Source organism: Squalius cephalus (genome assembly GCF_949319135.1).
Source record: "Squalius cephalus genome assembly, chromosome: 11".
Lineage (NCBI taxonomy): Eukaryota > Metazoa > Chordata > Actinopteri > Cypriniformes > Leuciscidae > Squalius > Squalius cephalus.
In genome coordinates this window covers 9007613-9028317 of record NC_137132.1, presented here as the reverse complement: position 1 = coordinate 9028317, position 20705 = coordinate 9007613, and the positions used below count along the sequence as shown (strand labels likewise).

The 20705-nt window shown below is 35.6% G+C and overlaps 1 protein-coding gene across 1 annotated transcript; it reads right to left on the bottom strand.

Moving 5' to 3' along the window:
* Positions 1 to 808: 808 nt before the first annotated feature.
* On the bottom strand, positions 809 to 20451 carry prcp (prolylcarboxypeptidase (angiotensinase C)). Its single transcript, XM_079885068.1, has 9 exons — positions 19863 to 20451; positions 12478 to 12618; positions 11517 to 11618; positions 11244 to 11425; positions 10448 to 10599; positions 8735 to 8907; positions 5052 to 5219; positions 3305 to 3492; positions 809 to 2136 (listed from the first exon to the last, which is right to left on the bottom strand). Exons 1-9 carry the CDS (start codon positions 20022 to 20024, stop codon positions 1935 to 1937), a joined length of 1470 nt encoding a protein of 489 aa, XP_079741194.1. The 5' UTR covers positions 20025 to 20451; the 3' UTR covers positions 809 to 1934.
* Positions 20452 to 20705: the final 254 nt, after the last annotated feature.

Sequence of the window (20705 nt, the reverse complement as noted above, 5' to 3'; positions counted from 1 at the left end):
ACTCGGATATATGGGGATGGGGAAGAAAAGTATGTTTCTTTTTATTCCTCAGACTATTAACAAAAACTCTTCCTTTATATTATACAAATGTGTCATTAAAAATGTCTACAAATTTATTCAACTTAAAAAAAAATAAAAAAAAATAAAGATATTGGTTTTGGACACTGGTTTATGGGTTCACAGAGACCATCGCCCCCTAGGGACAAATCATTGATACTTTGAAACATTTTGAAACGATTATGTTGTAACAGAGTCTCGTAAACTGAAATCACGTGACTTTGGCAGTTCAATATGTGCTCCGAATCACTGGTTCGAAACAAATGATTCGTCAATGTTTACGAAACCTGTTTCGAAAGCACCCATCTCTGAACTTACCTTTGAAGTTACTTTCAGACTACGTAGCAAATAACAAAAAAACAACAACAACAACAAACGAACGCAAAACACTGAACTGTTCATATTTCAGGGAGCAACAAAGTGAAAATCATCATCCATCACCTCACACTCATCTATTCCTCCTCATGACCTTCCCTAACCCCACAAAACAACCTGCTCTGCACTCTGGCTGTGATATTAATAATAATATTAGCAGGAGGCAGCTCAGCAAAGAGCAGATGATGTCTGCGCACCACAATTTGGAGAAGCAGGAGCTGCCAGCGAGTGAATACAGGTCTGGTGGAGTCCTGCAGGTCCCGGCATGGGGCACAATCTCTGTGTTTTACACCACATGCCTCCCGCTAGCTACTTTATTGCTCGTTTTCTGTCTTTAGGCTTTCATTAAATCACACTGGAGCAGCGTTTGTGGTGGAACAGGAAATGGGACGGGTACGGTTACTTCCGTTCATATGCATTTATTCTGTGGATCAAGTTCATGCATCATTTCCATTAAAAAACAGTGCCAATTTAAGACAGTAACATGAGTACAACCCAAGAGTGTAAACAGTTTGTTCAGAAAACAAAAGACTTGTGGTGATTTTGTATGGACAATGAAAATAACACTAATCACTGGTATTAGGTCCAGCTAATTTCAGTGACTATTTGATTTCTGAATAGTATAAATTAGCCCTATAATTTAATGTTGCAAATGAATAAAAGGAATAGTTTACCCATAAAATAGAAAATTCTGTTATTGTTTACTCACAATCTCGTTGCAAACCAAACCATGATGGGTTTTATTTCTGTGGCTCACCAAATGAGTTTGAAGAATGTTCACGCTGCTGTCTTTCATACAACAGAAAGCTCCAAAAAGAACAAAAAATAACCATAAAACCAGCATAAATGTTGCCAACATGACTATATTTAAAATCTTTGTGAGAAAAACATATCAAACAGTATATCGGGTTTCACTCAAATTTCAAGTTTGGTTTTTGCAAATCTCATAAACAATCACAGCACGTCACATTTGGGAAATGTAGACATAATACAAGAGTCATGTGGAATATTTGTATGTTTTGGGGGGGTTTTGTCCTTTTTTATGCTGTCCTTTTGTTTGTTCCTAGAGAAATTTTCATTTTGAGTCCCATTGAAGAAAGAAAGTAATACAAGTTCAAAACAACACAAGGGTGAATAAATGAGAGAATTTTAATTTCTTGAAATGTAGAATACTTCAGTTAAAAACCCAAGCTGACAACAAATATGAATGATTATCATTGCTACAATTTAACTTTGAGGCTTTGGCAAAAGACACCCTGAGTGGTTTTGTATTTGGTATTTTCTGAAACTTTAAGTTCCTCAATTTTGTCCAAGAGAATCAAAACAGCAACAAATGTAAAATTGTAATCACAAAATTCTTGGCTTGCACACACTCAAAAAAAGAAGAACTTCCCATCCACTCCCCAATAAAACAACTTTAAGTACCAAGGAAGAGACCACTAACTTTGGCACACAGCAAACAAAAATGGTTCATTTCGTCGTTCTTAAAGTCCTCTTCATTTTCAATCAAAAGCTGCCGATTTGATCCACTGCTTGAAGTAGTTTACTTCCAACTCCCGTGTTTTGATAACAGACTCTGGGTCAAACTCATTGTTGTAGCGCAGATCGAGGTGGTGAGCACCTCCATTAATCATAATGGCGACTAGAGATTTGGAAAGACTCTTAGTCACTCCACCGCTCATCCATGGATCAAGATTTCCATTACTGAAAAATAATACATTTAGTACGTTATACCTTTAGGCCTCATAGGATCACCAAATATAGTGTATGTACCCAAACAAGAACAAACATTAAATGTTTCAATTATAGAATATAAAACACAAGCTCTATTTCAAAACCTAGTGAGCTGCCTACTTAGGGTGGCATATACCGTTGTAATAAAAATGATTTAACTCCCATTGCAAATCAGGTTTATTGCCAAAATTTACAGACTTTCAGCTGTTTGCAATGAACAAATCCAACAAAAGTAATTGAAATATCTCAACACAACAAATGTTTCAAGTGGTTTCCCCAAATTCAACTGAAAATGCAACTTTTAATGACTTCTTCAGTCTCAAAGTTATTCAACCCCCTGAATAGAATCCTGAATAGAACAGCACAAATCTGCAAAACAGGTGTTGTCTCAAGCACACCTGATGCAACTAATCAAGGGCTTCATTAGTTGCACCAGGTGTGCTTGAGCTAGAACACATGAAATATCTGATCTGGCTAGGCTTGTTGAGTGTCACGTTTGACTGCATGTTAGAAATATGGCTAAGTCAAAAGAATGGTCCAAAAAGTTAAAAGATATCGTCGCCCGTCTGAGAAAAAATGTCAGCTCTCAATTCTGACATTGTTCTTGCTATCTTACAATTCTGAGAAATAAAGTTCATACCTCACACTTCTAAGAAAAAAAAAAAAAGATATAAACTCGCAATATTGGGTTTATTTCATGCAATTGCGAGTTTATATCCTGCAATTCTGACTCTTTTCTTCTCCGAATTGTGATATAAAATCGCAATTGTGGGTTATAACGTCCGAATTGTGAGACATAAACATACAAATCTGAGAGAAAAAAAAAAATATCAGATTTGTGAGATAAAGTTAAATAGTTTTTTTGTTGTTGTTGTTGTTGTGGAAACAAGCTTCTATACATTGCAACAAGATCAGCGTAAAAAAATGTCCAAAAGACTGATCCAAAACTGAAAAGTATCAATAAAAAAAAAGTTCAGTTCAATAAAATTTACTATTTTTATTAGTCTAAGTTGTGTATTTTTGCACCATTAGCTTAGCAACATGCTAACATAAAACTCTATTTAATCATGGTATGGAGTAAACATTCAGCTGAAAGTGAAGGCAATGCTCAATACTATACAAACACAAGATGTCCTACCTGAAGATGATGTTGCTGTGAGCACTGATGTTTCTCCCACCATATACAGTTTCTGCCCAGTCTTCCCGTGGTCGCACTCCAAACTGGTTGTAGCACATGTCAGAGAAGGCTTGGAAGTTCCATGGCTCTGGCTCAAACATGTCAACGATGCCATCTGTACACATTGGCATCACCATCTCTGTACAGCTCTGCACAAAATGACAACCAGTGTTGGGGAAATCTACTTTTAAAAGTATTGTATTACAATATTGTCTTTCTCTCTAAAAAGGTAACTAATTGTGTTAGTTGCTTTTTATGTAAAGTAATGTGTTACTTTACTTTTGCTTTACTTTTTTTTCATCTGGGCTGGGCTGTTCGTTTGTTTTTCAATAACAAAAAAAATATATATATATATATATATATATATATATATATATATATTTGGCAAATGTAAAGGCCCATTCACATCATGGGCCCTATTTTAACGATTTGAAACGCAAGTATCAAACGCGAAACACAAGTAACTTTGTGGGCGGTTCTCGCAAATCTAAAATGGGTTGGTCTGAAGTAGCTTCATTATTCATTGATGTGGTTTGGGCGTAACGTGAAATAAACCAATCAGAGCGTCATCTCACATTCCCTTTAAAAGCAGGCGTGCTTGTTCCATGGCGGATTGCTATTATAACGGCGGATTTGCCAGGCGCACGCCAGGAGCGGTTCACAGCCGAGGAGACTGATGTTCTCCTCAGGGCCGTAAAAGACAGAGAAGTTACATTGTATGGGGATGGGAGAAACCCACCCAAATTAGCTTCGGTTAAACAGGCATATAATAATTTGGGTAAATGTGTAAGCTAGATTTATGCCTATTTTTTCACATCTTCATGGACACCACAATGATTTCCCTTGTGTGGTAATATTTTTCCTTGTAATTATGTATGGTTTGCAGAAATGGGAACTGCTGCCTGCATCTGTGTAGATGAGAGAAGCAAAGTGTATGCATGTTGTGCACACGCTACATTATGGCCAAGCATGCACCCTTAAAATAGCATCTGAATAATGTGCCATGGACTTTAGACTAGGTTTTTCTTGGTCTGTGGCGGAATTGTTTTCTGAAACTGCAAAATAGCACCAGGGAACGTTTGCACTATGCACTCACCCAAATTCCAAGTGTATAAAATTTATAAGGTTATTTTGTCATTTGACATCAGAGTCTAATAGCTCCGCCCCCTCTACTATGCAAGGAAAGCTGCCACAGTCGAGTGCATGAAGTGTCTGACATTTTTATTCCGATTATTTAATTGCATCATCCACATATTTAAAGTGTACTTTCTCTTCTTGGAATTTTCAGTGTGAAAATTGTGAATAGTGCATAAGTGCATGAATTGGGATGCACCTATCACAGAATTAGTGCGGCTCATGTGTTATATTTTAAAGTCCTACGATAGTTTTGTGAGAAGAACAGACCAAGTGTGTCCAAACACACCAACATCTTCTAAGCAATTGCAGAGACAAATATTTTCTGTGAATAACAAATTTGGTCTGTTCCTCACACAAAATGTCATATGACTTTACACGACCTGGAATACAGCTCAAAAACTAATTTTATGGTGTGTGGTTTTTTTCAACAGCTTCTTCCCATAATTAATTTCTATGCATGATAAAATAACTGCATCGAAATCCGTCAACATTGTGAAACAAATGAGAATAAAACAGAATGGAATTACTTATATTAGTAAATGTGACCATCTTAAACATCTTAATATTTTACCTGGTAGAACCAACCCATGATGCCCAGATCCCCAGTAGCAGTTTGTGAGGTGTTGAGACAGACTGCATCTCCCGTGTAATTGTAGTAAACTCTTACAGCTTGAGAGATACCACTCAACAGCTGCTTGTCTGATACGCCAGTATCAAACTGAAGATTCCTGCAGACCACCTGAGGATTAGAAAAACACATGTAAATTATCACAGAACAAACAGCTGGCTTTATGTTCAAAGAGATGACAACGGTTCTGCTTTACAAAGGGGCAGATTACAATTTCGATCTGCAAACAAGAAAAGCTTTATCCGTACAAAGATGTTCCATTTGTTCTAGTTCTTTTAAAACAATCTTGCTGTGAAAATCCCCAATGCAGCGTTTTCTGTGGGATCATCTGATTTGCATGTGAAATTGAGTGAAATTGAATTGACTGGTGTGGAATTTATCAACATCAAGCTGGAACAAAGTAGTAAGAACGTTTTCAAAGACGAAAAAACCTTGACAAACAGATCAAGCTATGAAGTGATCCAAATATTGATGCAAATATTTGTTGAATTGTTAGTGTTGCCACAAGGGGCGCTACAGAGAGAATTTTGTAAAGGCATGTTATAGATCTTATTGTGAACAATACATCCATGTATATGTTTAATGTAAAATGCCATTACACCATCATCAAACTTCTCTCAACTGACGCATCTCAGACAATCATTGAGTCCACTTAAACCCTGTCCCTACAAAATTGACTGCAAGTTCACAAACATTTTTAAGTGTAATGCCAGCATCTAAAAATCTTTCGATAATCCGTTACACTCGAATGTTCCTCACAATGCAGAAGAGAAAAGATCTGTCGCTACTTCCGTTTCATCACGACCTTGATGTAAACAGTCTCCTATGGCCTTTTTCACGTTGAGTTCAACATCTGTGATGGTGAGGCAACAATTTGTATGTTTGCTAAATGTTATAACAAAGCTAGTTTCCTGAATAAAAACAAATTTGGTTTATTGGAATTATTATCGTGACACAATTCTGGAAAAATAGAGAAGCATGTTTTTTTGTTGTTGTTTCAAATAGAGATCACGATTCTGTACAGACATGAGACAACTAAACAAAATAACATATCGACATAAAATGTTAATTGCTGCAGTCTCTTTAAAATGTTTAATTAATTTGAATTAAATTAGTTTTTAATCGGTTTGAATGAATGATTCAATGACTCACTTATAAATACTTATTTAATAACTGGGTGAATCAGCGTTTTTGAACAAATCTCTTGAATGAATGATTCAATGGCATACATTTTTAAGTCACTTGTCGCCATCTACTGGCATAATAATAAATTTGAAGCACCAAGTTACTTTCAGATGGATTTGCTCTATTTTGATTGCTTCCGTAGACATCAGTGTTTATATCCAAGCTATAAACTTTTATCCTAGTGCTTCGGTGATAAATTGAATATTTGTAAAACAGAAATATTGATACTGTATAGTTGAAAGGACTGTTTGTGAAGCTGTTTCGTACCTATATTCATGATAACCGCTCTTTCTGGCTCAATGGCAGCGTCACTGCCCTCGTTTGAAACTCCCACAGATTCCAATTGATTTGACTGGATATCAAATGTGAAACTTTGCAGAGAAATAGTAAATGTGACCGCAACTTTACTCATAGTTCTCTCTACATATTAAACTGTGATAGTTGCGGCACATGTCACACACATTAACACACATCACATTTAACGTGCTGATATCTGTCATGTCTGACTTAGAGTGGGTTTGAGAAGGTTGTTGCTAACCTTTTCTTCAGAGGTGGTGGTCTGTGCGCGAGATAAGCTACACGCATGTCCGAGCAAAGATTTATACTATGACAAAAACAGCAGAGGCTGTCCAAAGCACCTTCTCTCTGCTTTTCAGATGGGATTAGGCTTACACATTCATCTCCAGCAACAGATTTCCCACTCCTAAGCCTTCAATACCCCCTTCTCTCAGTCACTCACATAATCACATTAGCTTTGTCATTAAAAAGCCTCCTCTTTGCACCCGCTGCCTAAACTGCTTTAACCACCCATAGGGGTTGCATACATTATCAGATTTAAAGGGAGAGAAAGAAAAATACTCAAAAGTAAACCAAGTCTACGCACTCTGCATATTCATATATGCTAGAAATAAGCTACAGTTACCAACAAAAAAGCACAGAAGATAATGTACCTAAAAACTTCTATAAAATAATTAAACGACTAAACTATTTAATCAAAAATAAAAACTTTTGTGATTCAAATTCCCACTGCTATGTGTATCTCTGTTTCCAAACCTACTGAGCTCCCTGAACTCAACTGTCTACCGCGTCGGGAAGCCAGACACAATGCAAAACAATGTCTATACCAGACATGACGAGTATAGACAGACAGCTTTGTTGTGGTCTGCTTTAGTCTTTGTGACTCAAGTTCGGCGTATTTATTTAAATATGAAATGAATACAATTCAAAGGTAAAAAACTATTATTTCAGCATGATAACCATACTACACACAAAAGCACACAAGAGACGATTAAATTTTGGCATGAGCTTGTTGCGATATGCATTATTCCAATAAGCATAAAAAATACACACCACACAAATATTAGGTAATAAATAGGTCAGTTTTAAATGGTTGAAACGGGGAACTATTTGATACAAAACTGTTCAGTACTAAATGAAATCCAAGTATATTTTGAGACTTTTTTCTCATCTTGGTCTGCCATGATTGTTTAATTCAATCTGGCCCACACAATTCACCTCTACTTGCCTTTCCACTGTCATTGAATATCGTTAACCAGCAAATAGATATTTAGGCATTGCTCTAGCGAGCTACTGTAGCATTAAGTCTGGCTTCATCTTGTATGTAATGCCAACTCTTTTTTTCTCATTGACTATCCCTCTTTTATTCTGAAATACGTCAAATATGGAAGTAAAATGCGTAGCAGATGGCAATTCAGGTTGTTTTTTAAATCCTCGTAGGCCGTTCACTAGCTTTAGTAGCAGAGTGTAAATTATTGTCTGTTTGCTTTGTAAGATAGATTTAATGAATGGAAACACAGATGCGTCAGGAGTCTTGAAAATAAACATGTTTTCTGTCCACGCCACCCTCTAACCAAAACCAAACAAAAACCTGAACAAAAGCTCAATTCTGAGGATGAAAGAAAACAGAAGCATTATGAATATGAATGAAGCTATTTGCATAATGATGTAGATGGGTACAACAACTGACTTGTTATGAGAGGTGAGTCAGCATTAATGAGGAATTCATAGAGTGAGAGTGATTCAAACGGAATAGCCGGGAAATCCAGCTACAACTTTATTGTTCATGACTTTTGTGTGTGTGCAATACTTTATTTTAGACCATGTAAGTCACATTTTACTGAATCATGAATCAAAGAATCATGCCATTTATGTAAAGCAAAGGGTCAGTTCTAGTGTTCTAAAAATACTGAAATTATATTAAAAAAATGTTTTACCATGGTAAAAACTATTTTCTTTGGACATGTATCACCATGGTACGGTATATATGGTAATGATTCTGTAATGGTATATTTTACATTTATGCACTTGCCACACGCTTCCATCCACATCGACTTACAGTGCATTCAAAATATCCATTTTATCAGAAGGTGTGTGCCATAGCATGTTCTGTAAGCGAAACCTTGAAAGGGAATTTATCGCACCTTAACAGGCCAGGCTGGGAGTGGCTGAAGGAAGTTGGCTTCATATGGATAATCCACCATGGCTAAGTTCACCCAGGTTTCCTGCAGCCAACCCTTGAAGCCGAACACATCATCTTGAGACTTTAAAGGACCACACAGTCCAAACTCTTGAGACAGCCACTGCAGACCCTCGCCTACAAAAGAAAAACTAATCAAATGAGTCCAGGGAAACACAGAAGCTTCAAAAAGAGAGTCTGTACAAAACCACAGAGTCACAAATGAACATGGGATTACAAAAAATGTATCTTTAAAAAATGTATAAAATCAAAATCAGGAAAACAAAAATGAAGCACTAAATTGACCTTTTTTTTTTTTTTTTCATGGAAAATTGCAGTATTTATTATAAATGATTTAATCAGAACACATCATGATTTTTTTTTTCATTCATGTGCCTCGTAATCTTTAAATAAAAATAACTTCTCCCTCTTGCAGTGACATCTCTTCTCTGATGATGTGTTTACTGGCGTGAGGGCGGGGCAACCTGTTACTCACATGAAATCGACCAATAGCAAACCACAACCATCCAATCAATTCCCCATGGACAAAATCAAGCCCCGCCCTACTTTTTTTCTTGTTCAAGATGCCATTTCACTATGTCACAACAGTGAGGAAAAGACTATCATAACTTCCATTTCATGCCGACTTTAATTACACATAATAACATTACAGGTACTTTTTCATTATTACTTATTGATTACCTATCAGGAAATTAGGATACATTTACACGATAATGATGTACTAAAACGGAAAAGTTTTCCTTTGGTTTTTTTGTGTACAGATGACAACATTTTCAAAAAAATCCCTGTTCACACAGATCTGCAAAAACAACAAAAAATGCTGTATTATGCATGCCAGGCCAGTAGTTGGCAATGTCAATGGACTGAACACGTAACACATGACGTCAACGTTTTCACAAATTCGTGCTTTTGTAGTTTACGCAGAGACGATAACGATATCGGTTTCAAAACACGTTTACAAAGGTATTGATTTCAGGCCCCGAAAACGCCATAGTTGTGTAAATGAACAGCCAAAACGCATAAAACGTTTTCCATTTTTAGTTGAAAACGGTGTCGTGTAAATGCTCCCTGAAATAGCATTTTCACAATTCATACTTTATAACTCGCAATTGTGAGTTTATGTCTCCCAATTGCAAGAAAAAAACTAATTATGGGATATAAACTCACAATTGCAAGACAATAAAACTGAATTGTGAGTTTGCGAACATGAATTGAAAGATATAATCTCTCTAAACTCTTTAAACTCTCAATTCTAACTTTTCTCACAATTGAAGGTTTATACCCAGCAATTCAGACTTTTTTTCCTCAGAAATGTGCAATTGTGAGGAAAAAAAGTCAGATTTGCAAAGGTAAAAAGTCAGATTTACCTTTTGTATTTATTTTTATTCCATAGTGGAAACAAGCTTCCAGAAAGCACTTTGTGTTGCGAATGAATTAGTATTTTAAGAAATATCTTCCTTTTTGCTCCTTTCTGTATAGGTATACTTATATACACCATATTTGGTGTCCTAAAAAGAGTAATCTAAAAGATCATGTTATTGATTATCACTGCAAATGTGTGTTTTGTAACCAGAGTACCAGGATCTGCCAAACATCATCATCATCTCTCATAACATGATCATGATAATTACACAGCATGGCAATCCCATTCACCAACCTGTGAGTGAGACCCTGTCAATAGCGGCCCATGACCTCCTGATGTTGCTGCTGCAGTTGGTGCCACTGATGGTGAAGTCATGGGTGACCACTCTGTAAAACTCTTCACACGGCACAATGAACTGCCAGATGGGAGCGGACGCGGCAAGAGCGCTGAAACATCAGAAGGTCACAATCACTGATCCCATCCCATTTCACAGTAGAAAAATCACTTTCTTAATTAAACACATGGCTACACACCACACTTAAGCCTTTCTAAATGTAAGATATTATTAAGTTTCTAGGCATGATACTCCATTAAGTATGCACATACTGTACTTATGCGGTTTCAATAGACTGATATTTCACATTTAGATATAAACTACACTAGCTGTGACCGTTGAACGCTTATTAAACATTTGAAATGTCATCTTCATACCTTCATATATTAATACATAAAGGGTTGGAAATTAATGGTGGGTGAAAATTCAGCTTTGCCATCACAGGAATAAATTACATTTAAAAATACATTACAATAGAAAACAGTTATTTTAAACTGTAATAATATTCTGTTTTTAAGCCTTGGTGAGCAGAAGAAACTTCTTTCAAAAACATTAAAAAATTCTTACCGACCCTAAAATAGTACATATTTACATATCATTTTTTTATTATTATTTGTTATCAAAATTCTGGTATGTACTGTATGCGTAGAATATATCTATATAATAATATGTATAGAATACTATTCTACATGAAAATTTATTTAATATCAGTATATTACAATATCATATTTAAATATGAAGAAGGCTAACTCTCACCCTACAACTGCGCTGGGATACTTCATCCTGAGCCAGGCCGCCAGCATCCCGCCGTAGGATCCGCCGATGGCGATGACGGCACTCTCCTGAGCTCCAGGCACATTTTGCTTCAGTGCTTTGATGAGCACTGCAAAGTCAGCTAAAGCCTGTTCTGAGGTCAGGTAGTTCAGATACTTTGCATTCTGGAGGAAAGGAAAGACATGTCCAGAAGGTCAAGGACGGTGTTTGCTAAATGACCCGTATTGCTTCACATGAGCAACGGTCTTGACTCACGCTGTAAGACTTGTCTCCGAACGGCATGGACTCTCCGTAGTAGCGATGTTCAGCAAAAACCAGCATGGCTCCCAACTCTTCTGCAACATCCCACATGAAACCCTTGGGAAGAAGCAGAGGTATAGATACTGAGCTTCAAGTGTTAGCATTTTAAACTTTTACAAGGTTTCCTCTGAATGGTAATATTTCAATTTTCTGCTTCACAGACTTGCCTATACTAGTATTTTTCGCAATGCTGCAAATATGAAGCTGATACTGATAATCTAATACTGCGTTTATTATTATCACCAACCGTTAATGTTAAAGTTCATAATATCTGCCACATAGAATACAGTGCGACGCCATTTTTTCAGCATCCTTGTTCGAATACTCAATGACTTTAATAAAGGAAAGAACTACACTCCCATGAAGCACTGTGAATGACAAGATCAAGAGAGAGAGAGAGAGAGAGAGAGAGAGAGAAGCAATATACTTTACATATAAATATTTGTATGCAAAATATGCATTGTTTGCCATATATATAACATACAAATATTTAAGTAGTTTAAGAGGGTAAGGAATCTGAGTGCTTCATCATGGAATGGGAAAGGAAAGTTTTTTGCAGAATCATGGGTAATGTAGTTTTTCCACCAGGAACTGTGTTGTTGAACACAATTATTTAAAAAAATGTGTGTAAATAATGTGGGTTGATGGTTTCAACAAAAACATATGCCATCGCTTATCAACCTCATAGCTCACAGTAGGTCTTTCTTTAAATGTTTATGAAAAAATAAATCCCCTATAGAGAAAATAAATGAGATTTTTACTTCGAGAACCTGGCTGTTGCACTCTATGCATGAATGATGACGGTTTCCTTAGAAAATAGCTCCCTGTTTTGTCAGCTGCACAACCCATACATCACAGAGAATGTTTTTCTGCCATCTCTTCATATCTAAGAGCTATTCAAAAAGTGCATATTTACAGTGTTGTTGCAGAACCATGTGATGTCTCCTTCATTGCCCGTGTAAAACAGGATCGGGCCTCCTTCCTTGTGCCAGTGCTGGTCATTGAGAAGATACCTCTGCTTGAACGTGCCATTCTCCAAAAAGCCAAAATGGTCAATCTGTAATAAAATAACTCTGATTAATAACTGCTATTAACAGAAATAACTGCTTTTAGTTTTTTTATTAAATCACAAGGGAAAAAGAGAATCTGTATGAAATATTAATTTAATGAAATTTGTCATGCAAATTATTTCACCATGCGACTTTGCCACTGGAAAAATGGGCTCAATAAAACTTGGCTGCCTATACAGTAAACAGGCGAAAGCGTTTATGAAATCGATGCAACCTGAATAGAAACAGAGGAAAAAAGGCTGTTGTCTTCCCTTTTGCCAAAAACGTCAATGCCCATAATGCACTGGACATAATCCACTCCCACCAGTCTGCTATGGATACTCAAATACTGCCTTGCTTTAGTAGGAAATACTACTTTGCAAACTTTTAGTCATAATGATGTTGACTTGTATTGTTTCTGGGTGTAAGAATTCAAAGAGTAAACGTTTAGCGGGAGTGAGTTACTCTTGGTTTCCAGTGAAGGATCCAGCAGCGTGTTGTAGGCAGATGCTAAAGGCTGCAAAGACTCGTGAATATGGAGAGACGCCGCAACGGAAAATCTGAAAAACCTCTGTGTTTGTAGTCAACAACAAACTAGATGACCACGAATACAGTGTTTAGACCAAATGCAGGGGGAAAACCGAAAGAAACTGCTGTTGTCATTTCCACCCAACCTTCCGAGGCAAAAAGCTGTTGCATTTTTTTTTAAGGAATGTCGGTAATTAAACAGTTGATGGACCCAATTGACTTCCATAGCATTTTTTTTTCCTACTATGGAAGTCAATGGGGTCCATCAACTGTTTGGCCACCAACATTCTTCAAAATATCAGCAGCAGAAAGAAACTTGAGTAAATGATGACAGAATTAAACTTTTTGGTTGAACTATCTCTTTAATAACCCTCTGTCATTCCGAAGGATGCAGGAAGTATAATGAAGTATAAGTATATATGCAGAAGTATAATCTTTTGTGTCATCCGGAGGACTTTCGCCGGCAAATAAATGTGAAATTCTCGGTCCAGGTAACATGGAGAACGAGTAAACATTGTTCATTTACATATACTACTTGCACTGTAACAATATAAAGCAGATTGAAAATTGGTAAATATGTAAAAAGTAATTTCATATTTGGTGCTAAATCAGGGTATTAAATGTTTGGTCCCACTCTGTATTGAGTGTCTTCATGAACTAACAATTAATCCAATAATACAATGCGCCAACTGTGTACATACATGTTTTATAAAACTACATCTGTAATTATTTTCTGTAACTACACTGTATCTGTATATTACACTGTTGACCTTTCCCTTACTCCTTAACCCATTTCCCTTAATCCTTAAGAACGGCATTTCTTAAGTGACTTGCCTGGTTAAAAAAAGGTTAACCTTAACCCACCGTTAAACCTAACAATACCACCAAACATGTCAATAACCTTGCCCATATCCCACCTCAAGCAGCACGAGTGTTTCGCAAGACAACATGATCACATTAAATACTCTGTACCTAACCATTTTCTTTTTTTGATATAAAACCTGATAAAGTGGGACCAAATGCTTAATAATGTTTGCTGCTTTTTTAACCACAACCAGTTTTAACGGATGCCTGTGCTTAACGTACAGTAGCGATACAACACTGTCTTTATTCCTGGGTGTTCCCCTCAATCTTCTGGCCTTCAGCCATCTCATATTTATGAGCGTGAAACCTCAGAGCAGGATGGAGGGATAATTAGCCTCAATTTGTATTAAAATCTAGTGCCAGCGTCAGGGATGCCACATTAGTTCCGGTTTCAGCAGAATTGTGATATCCATTCATCCGGTTCAGAGCTCGTCCACTACATTTCCATAAATTCTCCAAGTTTGAGGGAAGGAGAAAAAAAGAATGTTAAATGTTGTTCCCAGAGCTGCAATTCTGCAGTTCTTTACAGTTCTCGCTCTTCTTGAATCCCACCCAACACTTAATAAAGAATGTTCTCTCTAGTGTTTTGTTTTTTTGTAAATACCCTCTTTCTCCTCCCGTTGGCAACAAAAGAGGCAGAAATTTTATGAGCCAGTGACAGCAAAAGGACTCACAGTTACATTCATTCAACAGCAGTCAGAGCCTGGCTGCAGGTCAAGCGAGTGTCAGCTATATTCACACACTGCAGTGACTTATTTTCTGTGTAAGATGTTACATCTGAAGCCTCCAGCTCCAGAAAATGGACTTTTTACATCATTTATAAGTCTATTCATTTAATTTTCACTCATTTCAACAGTATTTTATCATGACAGTACATACTTATTAGATCAAATAAATATAATACTATTAATAATACATAAATGATAAGGTTATTTGCACGTTTTGTAATATTTAACATTCAATTTACAAGTATTTCCTTATAAAATGTTACTATAATTAATTATAAAATATCAGCATTTTTACATTTTGTGTTAAAATTACTAACATTAATATACACATCTGTTAAAAAGTTTGGTGTCTGCAAATTTTTTTATGTTTTTGAAAGGCCCTTATGATCACCATTTATTTGATTAAAAATACAGTAAAAGCAGTAATGTTGTACAATATTATTACAATTTAGAAATAACTGTTTTCTATTTTAATATATTTTAAAATGTAATTTATTCCTGTGATCAAAGCTGAATTTTCAGCATCATTACTCCAGTCTTCAGTGTCACATGGTCCTTCAGAAATCATTGTTGATTTGATGCTCAATTAACATTTCTGATTATTGTTGAAAACGGACGTGCATGCTTAATATTTTTGTAGAAACGTGATATTTTTCCAGGACTCAGAAATTTAAAAAGAACAGCATTTATTTTACATGGAAATATTTTGTAACATTATAAATGTCTTTACTGTCAATTTAATGCATCCTAGCTAAATAAATGTGTTAATTTCTTTAAAAAAAAAAAAAAAAGTATTTTTTGAAAGGTAGTGTAGCTTAATTTATTATAAAATATACTTATTCTGTTGTGAAATTACTTGTACAGTGATATCACCTTTCTCATAATCTTTAAATGGCAGATTTGAGAACTGAACACAGACTCATAAGTTGAAAACAGCCTGTGATTTTCTCTGCAGTGGTTATATTGGTCACATGATGGGCTGTGTGTTCACAGTGGTTCAGAAATGCAGCGCCCCCTTCTGGTTATTAGAAACGTCAAAAGCAACTGCACAACACTGGAATGAGGAATGAGTCATTCAATCTGCTATTTAAAAATGTGGAAGTGTCACACAGCTTGTTTTGTAACTTACTTTATCATGTCTACATCTTTTAATAAGAACCTGATCTGGAGAAAAGCTGTGGATACAGCTTAAAACAGCTTTTAAAGAGAAAGCTCACCCAAAATGAACATTCTTGCACTATTTATTCAATCTCAACAGAAGTTTTAATAATATATTAATAAAGCTAATAATCAAATCTGAGGTTCTGGGGTTCAACCTCCCACGAAAGAAAATTTTATCGCACTTTAGATTAGGGTCTAACTATTAACAATGACTTTTGCGTCAATAAACTCCTAATTACTGCTTATTAATAGTTAGTGAGGTAGTTGTTAAATTTAGGTATTGGGACGGATTAAGGGATGTAGAATAAGGTCATGCAGAATTAGGCATTAATATGTGATTTATAAGTACTTATAAACAGCCAATCTCCTAGTAATATGCATGCTAATAAGAAACTAGTGAGATCGGACCCAAAAATAAAGTGTTACTGAAAATGTTTGTGATCTTAACATGTAAATGAAGCATTCTGGTGCACTCTGACAAGGAAATAAAGGGAAAAGACAATATTTGCTTCAAGTAAAAAAACAAAAACGCTTTTTGACACAACAGGACCCAGAAACGCGTCTAACTGCAAAATCAGGATGTGCGTAAACGATACAGGGAACCTCATTTGGTACATCATTATAATTTTAAAAGTTCCAGTGAACCGTAAGTTGCGACCGACTTTACTTCAGAATTGTGATGTATTTTCTGTACACTGAATGAGCCGAATAGAGGGCGTCTTGTTTTTTCCCACTGGGAAATGTGCACTAACAAACAGTATATGGGTTAATTTTAATTTCATGCCAACTTTAAAGGTTAAAATTAACTAATTTAAGTTAAGTTTTAAATTACACATAAGGAAGTTTTTATAATAACGTTATAATAATACATTTTAATGACAATTATAATATAAACATTTAAATGGTGGCTGTCATAAAATGGATTTATTCAAATATACATTGAATATTGAATAACATGTTAAGTAATATACAATGAATATGCAATATAGTGCATACATTTAGCAAAACTTTCTTCTCCAAGCCGTCAATGGTCTCACTACAGGATATGAGAAATTAGCCCATTTTCAATTCTTGTGCGGTTTACTGCTTGCAATTTCACCCCGACCAATTAGCAGTGGGCGGGATCACACAGATGTGAATGGATGTGGCATTGTTTTCAGACAAACAAGTATTTGAGGGAATTAAGGGATGTAGAATATGGTCATGCAGAATAAGGCATTAATATGTGCTTTAAACAGACAATATCCTAGTAATATGTTAGTATAATATATATGTGACCCTGGATCACAAAACCAGTCATAAGTCGCATGGGTATATTTGTGGCAAAAGCCAACAATACAAAGACAATTATCGAAAAATCATTAGGATATTAAGTAAAGATCATGTTCCATGAAGATATTTTATAAAGTTCCTACCGTAAATATATAAAAAAATATTTTAGTAAGTGGATGCAGCACAATCGTGAACATCAATGAACAACTTTAAAGCAGATTTTCTCAATGTTTAGATTTTTTTGCACCCTCAGATTCCAGATTTTCAATAGTTGTATCTCAGCCAAATACTGTCCTATCCTAACAAACCATACATCAATAGAAAACTTATTTAATCAGTGTTATATGATGTATAAATCTAAAAAAAACTGACCCTTGTGACTGGTTTTGTGATCTAGAATCACATATATGTAGTTAATAGTGAGAATTGGACAATAAAGTATTATCCTTTTTTTTTTTTGTCAATATTGTGCACATTAATGCTTTTTGTACTGTAATGAATTTGAACACAGCTTTGCTGAGTGTTCTCTGTTTCATCATCCACAGCCAGCAACAGATGCTGAAATGATATCCCACGACAACTGTCCAACCGCTCAACAAAGAAAATTACTACAGCTCAACTCGAGCGGGAACGTGAAACGAACCACAGAGAGAACGTAAGATCTTGAGACCCGTGTTTCATTTCCTCTACAGTCTTCTTTGTAGATCCTCATTTTAACAGTCTCGTATGCGCTGCTACATCTGAAGGCTACCGTTTAAGGCATGCTAAGTGCTGACAAGGACAAAACCAAAGACAATGAGGAGCAAGAAAGCCAGGAAATGGGCCTAATCTTCCTGACGGCTCAGAGGATGAGTTGAACAGACACCGAGAAACAATTGCCTTGGCTGTGGTGTGTCCAGGTCAAGAAGTAATTAGGCTCAGAGTACAGCATAACAGGATTGTTTTTGTCTAAAACTAGACGCAAGGCTTTTCCTGTGTCAGCTTTTCACACGGACAGCATGTAAAAGATTAACTGCTAAGCCACTCTTCAGGTGAAAATGAGATTAAATGTCTCTGAGACGTAAATTATTAAATAACAGGCAGCATCATACAACCCGTATAACCCTTAAGCAATATACTACTATATATTATATACTATATTATATAACTAAAAATAATCACTCAGTGTTTTTTAGTCAAAGCATGTTAGAACACCATCAGGAACTGACACATATAAAATAAAGGGACTTTCAAGATTTCTCTTTCAGTTGAATCGAGTGAAAACGGGCAGATTGCCAGCATATGAGCGATCCCAGAAGGGCAAAGGATCCGCTATTATGCTGTGGGGGCCACAAGGGAAAGGGAATTTCCTGCAGACACAATACAGAGCAGAACGGCACAGATTATGCACACATTAAATAAAGGAAATCCTTAAAGGAAGCCCAGTTGTAAGTTAATGAGCAGCCACCGCCACCAGAGAAAACTGCTGTGGGCTGCAAAATCAGGCCTGGAGAGGTGATCTGTCAAGAGTTTCTGACTGACACAAGCTGACTGCAATGACAGAGGTTTACAACTCTGATAAATGAGCAACAAACAAAACCGTCACATGAGATTCTGATACAGGACCCGAGTTAGAGAAAGACGGTATTCAGCGTAACCACTACAGATTTTTACTTTTTTGTACTTCATTGGTTGTTGAGTGCATTGATAAATTGCACAATTTGGTTGGTTTTATATAGGCCGACTTATTTAATGTTTTAATATTAATAACAAGACATATTTATAATTATTATTGAAAGCATTGTGCATCTCTGAGCAACACAGAAGTGTTTCGTTACTGAATAAATCCGTGTTTTTGAATGAATCGGGGGAGTCGCTGATTCAATTCATAAAGACGCCCACTTCATTCCTGAATGAATCAGCTGTTTAAACAAATGCTGAATTAATGACTCATTTAGACTGACTTTCATAGGTATCATTTAAAATAATTTCATATTTTAATATTTACATTAAAAAGAAACCAATCTCATACCATTATAAATGTATTTGCAGTGTAAATAATACAGTCATGCATTCACAATGTTTTTTTATATATAGATATTTACTATTTTGTACTTCATTGGTTATTGAATGCACTGATAAAATGCACTATATTTGGTTGAGTCTCACTATATTTATTACTGTACCTGCATACAGTCATTTATTTTCAAGAAATGAAAATCAAACATTTTAAGCGCAACAGGTAGACATAACACAAAATAGATGAAAATAATTGTTAGGCCTAAATAAAGTGGTATAAATAATAATAATAATAATAATAATAATAATAATAATAATAATAATAATACAAATAATTGATAATGACTGATTGTTATAATTATTTAGTATTGTTGTTTTTACCATTTTATTTACTAAAATGAAAACAGAAGGTTGTTTGCAAAATAATATATGAAAATGCATATTACGTTTTTTATAGTAGGCCTAGTCTTAAAATTATTATATTAGTTTTTTTTTTTTTTTTTGACTTTTTTTAAATTAGTTTTTACCGGGGAAAATCATATTTAGCGTACAATTAAAATATAGGCTAAATAAAACACGAATCTGCCCAAAAAAATAAATCAGTTATCTCAAACAAAGTTATTTCTTGACATGCATTTAAGTCCTATTAAATTCAGTTTCTTATGCCCATGAATAAACAGTCAGATAAGACACTTACTTACCTGTTGATCAAAATAGAAAGTTGTGTATGAGAGAGGTCTGTGATGAGAGAAGGTTTGGACGATGTGTCTGCCTAGGAGCTGCGGTGTGAAAGCCAGTGCATTACAGCTGATGAAGACGAGGAGGAAGAGGAGGAAGAGCAGAGCAGTGCTGGTCAGACTCATGGCTGAATGAATGAGTGAGTCCAGTCACAGGTCATATGAAAATATCAAGCGATGGATCATTTGCATACGCGGAACGAGGAAGGATGTCAAATGACTCGTTGTTGTTATTCCATGACGCAAACTTTTCAACTACAGTAATGCAAATAAAAAACACCGGTATACAACCGAATGTAATGCCTTAAAAGATAGCTATATAATACCGTAGATTTTAAGTTTTAATTGATCAAATTTCAGAGCATTTTAGAAAATGGTCATGCAGGTAGTAAGCTTGCTGCTCGCCATGTGTGTATAGTGATTAAGGGTGTCTTTATGTCTCAGCGCTCACTCAAAGCGGATTATGTTTGTCTATTGTTTCTGTCGATAAACGGCATGTTTTGTTAACTTCATAACGATACAACGTGCTTCCGTATGTAAACATGTGATCCGCGCGATGCCTCATGGTTATTGTAGTTTCTTGTTGTTCCTCACCCCTTACGAAACCGTAGCTTAAAGTTAAAATCATAGCATAAATCATAATATATATATACCTAATTTTCCAATCTATATATGATGTCCAAATGTCTAGCTTTTACATCTACTAAACAAACGTAAAACCTTCAAACTTAAAGCTGTTAAAACTTCTTCAAACTTTCTGGCTAGGCTTTCTCAAGCAAACAATAAAGTTTGTCTACAAACTGTTTA